The sequence below is a fragment of the Eublepharis macularius genome, chromosome 11, assembly GCF_028583425.1.
Source record: "Eublepharis macularius isolate TG4126 chromosome 11, MPM_Emac_v1.0, whole genome shotgun sequence".
Classification (NCBI taxonomy): Eukaryota; Metazoa; Chordata; class Lepidosauria; order Squamata; family Eublepharidae; genus Eublepharis; species Eublepharis macularius.
Window position 1 is genome coordinate 47193583 of NC_072800.1, and position 8683 is coordinate 47202265.

General features: G+C 48.4%; 1 protein-coding gene across 1 annotated transcript; it reads left to right on the forward strand.

Moving 5' to 3' along the window:
* The first annotated feature begins 2979 nt into the window (after window positions 1–2979).
* Window positions 2980–8149, forward strand: TRIL (TLR4 interactor with leucine rich repeats). Its single transcript, XM_054992172.1, has one exon. The coding sequence runs from the start codon at window positions 3315–3317 to the stop codon at window positions 5604–5606; it is 2292 nt and encodes a 763-aa protein (XP_054848147.1). The 5' UTR covers window positions 2980–3314; the 3' UTR covers window positions 5607–8149.
* The last annotated feature ends 534 nt before the right edge of the window (window positions 8150–8683 follow it).

Genomic DNA, 8683 nt, shown 5'->3' on the forward strand with positions numbered 1-8683 from the left:
GTGGATTGAGTTTCAGAGAACTGATTTTGTTGATGAAATCTGCTGAATCTTTGATGTAAGACGAGGTTTTCCCGATGTGGTCCTGCAGGAGATCTGCCAGATGTCTAGCTAATTCATATGTCGGTGAACCAATGGCACTCACAATGGGTCGGAGTGGGACTGAATCTTTATGTATTTTGGGGAGTCCATATAGTCTAGGTGGCTGTGCTTCTGTCTTGCATAGTTTGCTGTGCGTGTCGGGATGTAGTGAGGAATTCTTGATCAGCGCATTTGTTAGCCTGGTGATTTTGCAAGTGGGATCTCGTTTTAGAGATCATCATTGTCTGACAACCAGTTACTTCCAATGGGACAACGAATTCTATGAACAGATGGATGGGGTGGCCATGGGGAGCCCACTCAGCCCAGTTATAGCAAACTTCTACATGGAACATTTTGAAAAAACAGCTCTAGAATCAGCACCCCACAAACCCAGTGTATGGTTCCGGTTTGTGGATGATACATTCATCATTTGGAGCCATGGGGAGGAAGAATTGATGGAGTTTTTGAATCATCTCAACAACATCCACCTGAACATACAATTCACAATGGAGAAAGAAAGTGAGGGAAAACTCTCATTCCTGGATACCTTGGTCATCCGCAAAGCAAACTTTCAGTTAGGTCACAAGGTCTACAGGAAACCAACTCACACTGATCGGTACTTACACAAAAACTCCAATCACCACCCCCGACAGAAAAGAGGCATAATGAAAACATTAGTGGATCGTGCAAGACGGATATGTGAGCCGCGCTTTCTCAATGAGGAAATTAATCATCTAAACCACGCACTTCAGGCAAATGGCTACTCCAGAAATGAAATCCGAAGAGCAATCAAACCCAGGATGAATCAAACAACCAAAGAAAAACAGTCTCCCACAGGAAAAGTGTTTTTGCCATATATCAAAGGAATTACTGATCAGATGGGAAAGCTTATGAAAAAGCATAACCTTCAAGCAGTATTCAGACCCACCCGAAAAATACAACAGATGCTACGATCAGCAAAAGACAGCAGAGATCCCCTCACCTCTGCAGGAGTATACCGTATACCCTGCAGCTGTGGACAAGTTTACATCGGGACCACAAAGCGTAGCATCCAGACAAGAATAAAAGAACATGAAAGACACTGCAGACTTGGACAGCCTGAAAAATCAGCAGTGGCTGAACATAGCCTAACTCAAACAGGGCACAGTATCTTATTCCAGGACACCAAAATACTGGACAACACTTCCAACTACTTTGTCAGACTGCACAGGGAAGCCATTGAAATTCACAAGCATAAGCAAAACTTCAACAGGAAAGAAGAAACCTTAAGAATGAACAGAGCATGGGCTCCAGTTCTGAAAAACACCAGGCCAACAAAACACTCCACACCCGACAATAGCCCTGCAGAGAAGATTAGCACATCAAGCACCAATCCATATGCAAAAGAACCGCCTCGGGATACAGTGAAGCCTCCCGCCATTAGCATTCCACACCCTGGGAAACTCTTACAGAATGACTCAGCTCAACCCCACCCCTCCTGAGTAGATACAATGACCTACATCTTTTCCACACTGTGACACTGAGAGATCTCTGTCTTTTGGTGCTACACCTCTGAAGATGCCAGCCACAGCTGCTGGCGAAACGTCAGGAACTACAATGCCAAGACCACGGCAAGACAGCCCGGAAAACCCCCAACAACCATCGTTCTCCGGCCGTGAAAGCCTTCGACAATACATTCATCAGACTATGACAGACCTAAGCAAGCCCCAGAACAATGCTAAGCAGCAGGGGGAAATGACTATGTACATATCACTTATGTGTTTTCCAGAATCCAGAGTAGATCTGAATTTTTTACACACGAACACGCAAGAGTTTCTCTTGGAGATGCTGGCTTCATTAATTTTGTGGTACATCACAGCCACAGAGTCCCAATGGCAGTGTAGTTGTTAGTGCTGAACTGAGATGTGTGTTCAAATCTCTGATCTCTCATGATGAGGCTAGTTCTTCATGAGAATTTACCTGATTGTTGTGAGGGAGGGAGAGTTGTATATGCTATCCTGAGCATCTTGGAGGAAGGGTGGTGTACAAATGTACTCTTCCTCCTTGACAAATACTACTTGCTCCGGCAGCATATATACTAAAATTGGACTAAAATTGTCATGTTCACTTTATACCATGCATACATACATTTGAAATCGGTGGTTGTTTTTAACTGCTAAAATCACACGTGCATGTTTCTTTTGAACACACGATTCATGTATGGAAGGAGGATTGAGGTGCAGAAGCTTTGAGCCAGTTGGCTGGGGTGATAAAGTCTGGTATTTTTAGCAGAGAGTTAATGAGTAGAAATGGGCGCTTGGAGCTTTTTATGGTAGGTAAATTACATCACCGGAGAATTGCTGCAGATCAAACTGATAGTGAACGGGAAGTTAGAGGGGGCAGTTTAAAAGATGGCAACCGAATCAGAAGTTCGTGTACATGGACCCTTGAATCCGTAGTAAACCGTGACTATGGATTTTGTACCGGCTGCTCCAGGACGAGGAGAGGGGCCAGGGCGAGGCTGGTTTCTGCGCCAGCAACTGAAACGGCCGAGCGCTTTATCTGCAGCCCACGTGTTTCTCTCTTCTCCCCCTCCCCTGCTCAGTAGACAGCGAAGTTTCTAATTCTGCTGTCCCCACTTCGCGCCCCTGCTGCTTGGATACACCGAGCCGAGCCAAAACAAAGCCCCCTCCCCTCCACCTACCGAATCACACACCCCGCCCTGTCTCCGGCCCGGCCGTCTCCTTCCAATCCGCCCGGCCTGTCCTCCCTCCTCCCTCCCCTCCTCTCTCCCCCCTTCCACCCGATCTTCCAGCGCGTCCCCGGGGGCGAAGTGTGGGAAGTGCGAGTTTCCGCTCCGTCCGTCTGTCCCCGGCCGCCTCCCCCGCCTCGCTCTGCAAGTCCAGCGAGCAGCCCGGCAGAGGCAGCAGCAGGAGGGGCGCTGGGAGCGAGAGCAGCTCGCGGGCGGCGTTCCCTGCCTACGGCTGCAGAGGCAGGCGATGAAGCCGCCACCGGGCTGGAGCTCCGGCAGAGACCCGTAAGCCCATCCTGGCCGAGAGAGAGGCGGGCAAGGAGGATCGGTAACGGCCGCTGACTTGCACCGGAGCCGTGCTGTCTTGCAGCAGTCCAGCCTGGCTCGGGCAGCGCGTATCCCAAAGCCGGAGAGGAGCCCGATCCGTAGCTGCAGCTCAGGAGAGGGGGATGCCGGAGAGACGCCGCTGGCGCCGGGGAAGCAGCCCGCCACTCGCCCGGGTGGGATGGAGCGCATGGTCCGCCTGATGCAGCTGCTGCTCCTGGGCTGCTCCCTGGCTCTGCTCCCGCCGGCGGCGGAGCCCCTCTGCCCGGAGCCATGCGACTGCCAGCAGCAGCAGCACCTCCTCTGCACCAACCGCGGGCTGCGGGCCGTGCCCAAGGCGCTGGAGCCTCAGGACATCCTCACCTACAGCCTGGGCGGGAACTTCATCGCCAACATCTCCGCCTTCGACTTCCACCGCTTGGTGGCGCTGCAGCGCCTGGACTTGCAGTACAACCGCATCCGCTGGCTCCACCCCAAGGCCTTCGAGCGCCTGGCGCGCCTGGAGGAGCTCTACCTGGGCAACAACCTGCTGGCGGCCCTGGCGCCCGGCACGCTCCGCCCCCTGGCCAAGCTGCGCATCCTCTACGTTAACGCCAATGAGATTGCTTACCTCAGTGCCGCTTCTTTCGCGGGCTTGGGCAGTCTGGTCAAGCTGAGGCTGGATGGCAACGCGTTGGGCTCGCTGGGCGATGCAACCTTCGCTGGGCTGTCCAATTTGCTCTACTTGCACCTGGAGGCCAACCGCATCCGCTGGCTGAGCCGCAATGCTTTTGCTGGCCTGGGCAAACTGCGGTTCCTGGACTTGTCAGGCAACCAGCAGAATTTGTTGCGCCATCCGGACACCTTCCAGCCTATGCGCTTGCTCAACACCCTTCTTCTCTCGGGCAACAACATACAGCAGTTGGCAAAAGGGCTCTTCCAACACTTGCCCAGTTTGGCCAAGCTGTCCTTGAGCGGGAACCGCCTGGCTTGGTTGGCACCAGAGGCCTTCGCAGGGCTGGGAGCCCTCAAGGAGCTGCACTTGGAAGGCAACCTGCTGAGCCAGCTCGCTTCCACTTTGCTGCAGCCGTTGGGTAACCTGGAGGTGCTGGATCTGAGCCACAACTTGCTTGTTAGCCTTCACCCTGACACCTTTGCCCACCTGCACAAATTGAGGGAGCTTAGCTTGCAAGAAAATGCTCTGTCTACTCTGTCCGGGGACCTCTTTGCCTCCAGTCCAGCTCTCTACCAACTGGAACTTGATGGGAATTCCTGGAGCTGTGATTGCCGCCTGCAAGGCTTGAAGCGCTGGCTGGGCTCCTGGCATTCCCGGGGACGGCTCCTGACCGTCTTCGTGCAGTGCCGCAAACCGCTTGCGCTGGCTGGGAAATATCTTGATTATCTGGAGGATTCCCAGCTCCTACCTCCCCCCAATGGCTCTTGTTCCGAAGCGACTGCCTCTCCTTCCCCATCCCCTCAAGGCAACATCAGCTACAGCCCAGGCCGGGTACAGGAGAGGCTAAGCTCTTTGCCTTCTGCCTCAACCATGCAATTGGTAGGATCCCAGAAGATGTTAGTCCCCGTGCCAGAAAGAGGCAGTTGGGTGACTGACGCTAGCCCTACCACCTCAACAGCTCATTTGCTGCTCAGCACCAGGCCACCTCCTCTGCCTGGTGGCGCTTGGCCCAGACGGGCAGGGAAACACCACTTGGTCTCTTCAGTGTCTGCTGTCCCTCCACTGGTCACTGACCCATGTGATTTTAATAAGTTGTTTCTGTACAACCTGTCGGTGGATTCGGTAAGCACCAGTGTAGTGACTGTGCGCTGGGGGGTCCGCCCACATCGTAGCCCTCGTTTGCTGGGGCCTGTGCGCTTCAGAATCCTTTTTGATCGCTTTGGGGCTGCTGTCAAGTTCCAGCGCTTTGTTTATCTCCCTAAATGGAGTGAGCCGACGGCCACGCTCCAGGAGCTGCGCCCTGATACCCCTTACCTGGTCTGTGTGGAGGGAGTAATTGGGGGCCGTGTCTGCCCGGTAGCACCACGAGACCATTGTGCGGGGCTGGTCACCTTGCCTGAAGAGGATGCAGCAGCAGCTGCTGCTGTGGCAGGTGGGGCTAGAGGCCCAGACCAGCAGCTTCTCACCCTGGTGCTGCTGGCAGTGAATGCACTGCTGCTCTTCCTGGCACTGGCAGCCTGGGCCTCCCGCCTGGTGCGGAAGAAGGTGCTAGGGTGCCGTCGGAGGAAGGCAGCATCACCGGTACATGTTAGGCAGATGTACTCAACCCGTCGGCCCTTACGCTCCATGGGCACTGGTGTGTCTGCAGATTTCTCTGGCTTCCAGTCTCATCGTCCTCCCCGTAGCACTGTATGTGCCTTAAGTGAGGCTGACCTCATTGAATTCCCCTGTGAGCGCTTCTTGGACAGTGCTGGCAGCGGTGGTAACAGCAGTGCCCGCCGTGGAGAGGATCACCTTTTGCAACGGTTTGCGGACTAAGATGGGCAGCATTAATAAAACTATAATTTGCAGGGTTCTGTTAGGCTGGAATCAGCTGGATGTTAAAATTGTGGTTTAGGGAGGTCTTCTGGGAACTGTAGCCCATACTTGGCTAAGGGGCCACCATTGAACAAAAATGGTGGTTCATCTGACAAATGGTAGATGGCTCTAGAACAGAATATGCTCAGAAACAGCAACTAAGGAAGTTTGCTATTACTTAAGTGATTGCTGCTTAGGGACCAAATGAAACTACCATGGGATTCCACCACTATTCTTTCCTGAAGTTGGATGGGCACTGATTCCTGTTCATTGGCAAATAACAATATTTAAAAATTTAAAATATCATGTGGGTTCATTTTCTAAATTGTCCCATCATTATTTTTCACACTCACTGCCCCTAGATTTAACTTTGTTGTTAATCATAGTTATTCTTGAGCAGAAAATGAATTAAGAAGCTGAAATGGAAAAAAAAGTGATGCAGTATGTTTCCAGCTGGTTTCCGTGCCTTTGTGTTACCTTTACCTGTGGCCTTACACCATTTTAAGTGCTATTCCCATCAATGAATGCAAGGTCAGAAATAGGGCTCCTCCTTCACAGGACAGTAATCTGGTTAGATTTTAATTCTTTCGTAGTAAAACGTCGTAGTGGAACTGTTTTCTGTACTGGCATTCCATTCTGGCGGAAACAGCAGTGTGCGCCTCCTGATCATGCACAAGCCCATACATACTACTGTTGCCACTAGTAAGACTATACTGGCATTGTTATGCATACATTGAATACATTTGGAACAGTGCACAAGCCAAGGGTGTGAAAGAGCACATGTTTTGCCTGCAGAAGGTCTCAAGTGGAGACCCATGGCAGCTCCGGTTAAAGGATCTCAGTGTTGGGAAAGCCCTTTCTGTGCTTGCCCTTGAAGAGCAGCTGCCAGTCAGAATACACAGTCATGAACTAGGTAGACCAGGGGTTGATGCAGTATAAGGCAACTTTGCATGGTCACTGTAGTGTTACTACTTCTGTAGCTTCACTGCAGCAGCAATGTATTTTTTAGTAGTGCTCACAAGAGGGACAGTCATGTTTAAAGTGGCCCTAAGAGGCTGTAGAATTGATTCCCTAGTGCATGATTCAGAGGTAGTTTATTGTATCTGAAATCAGTGAAATTGCAGATACTGCTTTTCATAGATACTGCATTTGAAGTTGTTAAGAAAATCCAGGTGTGCCTAACTTTTGTCAGATAATGTGAACCCAACTTACTACTATAAAACAGTAGTAGGATTATTCTTGAATTTATAATATTAAACACTGATGCTCAAAATTCAAAAACTATTTTGGTTCCTAGGCTTTGAGTAAAGAATTTTTTTCAAGGGTTTCCTTGAAAATGAACATTAGCTTGTACACGGTTTTTAAAAAGATAGAATGGTGCATTTTATACTGACCAGGTTTTGTGTTTTTTTTTTAACTCCAATGAATGTGAGATGTCTTTATGTGTGTTTTTATAAATATGCAAAAGGAAAATGCAAACAATTTTTATTTTGTAAGGCTAAATTGCTGACACCACTAGGAAAAACTAACCAAAGTTTGTTACAATTTGTTTAGAATGAATTGTTTTTACAATGGTTTTGAATAAATACTTTTTGGTACTCGTACAACTTAACATTTTTAAAAGCTCTCAGGGTATGTATTTGGAGAGTTAATCAAAGGAGTGTGTTTGGTAGATAACCTGGACATATTGTTTCTGAAAGTAGCAATCAGAGCATAGTTCAAACATCTGGAACATTTTTAGACATCCCCAATTAGGCAATACCTCTTAAAATGTACTTCATTTGACCTGGAAGTTAATTTTTAATATAAAGAAATTCAGCCAATTTATTGGGTAATGAATACATTGTTCTAAAGTATATTGACTCATATTAGAAGCTATGTAGGTGCTCACATTTAATTTGACTCACATCAGAAGCTTTATATGTGCTTTCATGTGATATTACTTAAGTTAATCTATGTTTGACATCACTTTTTATTTTTCAGCTTGTTGAGCTATGATGTCATCAAACATTTTCTTATTGGGTCACACACCACGGAAAATGGGAACTGTTCCTTCTGGGGTCTGTTGCTTTCGGTGATTCTTGTGCCAGGAAACTTCCCAGTGGATTGTGTCTCTGGAGATCATGTCTCCAAGGGAATGAAATTGGTGTATCTTTTGGTTTGCAAGAATGACATTTTAATTCATACCTTTTTCAATAGTGCTATTTTAGGGCACAAACATTTTAATTTCGGAGCAGTCAGAAATGTTTTGATTAGATTTCTATACACACTCCATGATTCTTGAACCTATGATGCTTGGATTCATGTCAAACTTCATATTCTTGATGTGTTCCATACCAGCCCTGATTCTGGTCTGTTTCCTGGTACACAATGAGAGCCTAGTAAACAGGAAAAAGAATTACATGCTGATGAATACCACAGTTGCATATGCTCAGATCCACCCATCTTGTGTTTGTGTGTGGATTCTTCCCTGCAGATATCTTTGCCCATTTTCACATCTGACACTAAATAGCACAATTTACCTTTTTGTGTGTGTTATCTTGTGCTGTGTGTGAATATTGTGAATGTGAGATAGAATACAAATGGATTTTATACATCTCATGTGGGGAATTGCTCTTTGTTTCTGTGCTCATCTGCTTTGATGGGCAAAGCGAGCCCAAAGGTCTTTGCTGTCTTGGAACTCTCCTGTAAATATATTCATTACGACTTTCCCAGCAATTTGTCCCATTCCCCCCTCCCTCAAATTGATTAGCTGTTTTGAAACTATAAATATATGTTGTCTTGAATGCTGCCTAACTGGGAAATTGGCCTTGGTTTTGACAGCACTAGAACAGCGGAAGCTGTCTCCATTCCATTTTGACAACAGGAGCGGGGAAGGAATGTCAGTAGTAGGATCCAGTTCTCCAAAACATGGGAAAAGCCCCTCCCCCCATGTGCATAGCAGTGAGCTCAGGCTCTTTCAACAGATGTGTGCTACACGCACAAATTCCATTCCAGTTGTCTAATGTGGGAATCAGCCACTGGAAAGTGCAGCCATC

What these genes read in the sequence shown, in the direction of transcription:
- TRIL (XM_054992172.1), top strand. Translation starts at nt 3,315, where the DNA reads ATGGAGCGCATGGTCCGCCTGATGCAGCTGCTGCTCCTGGGCTGCTCC.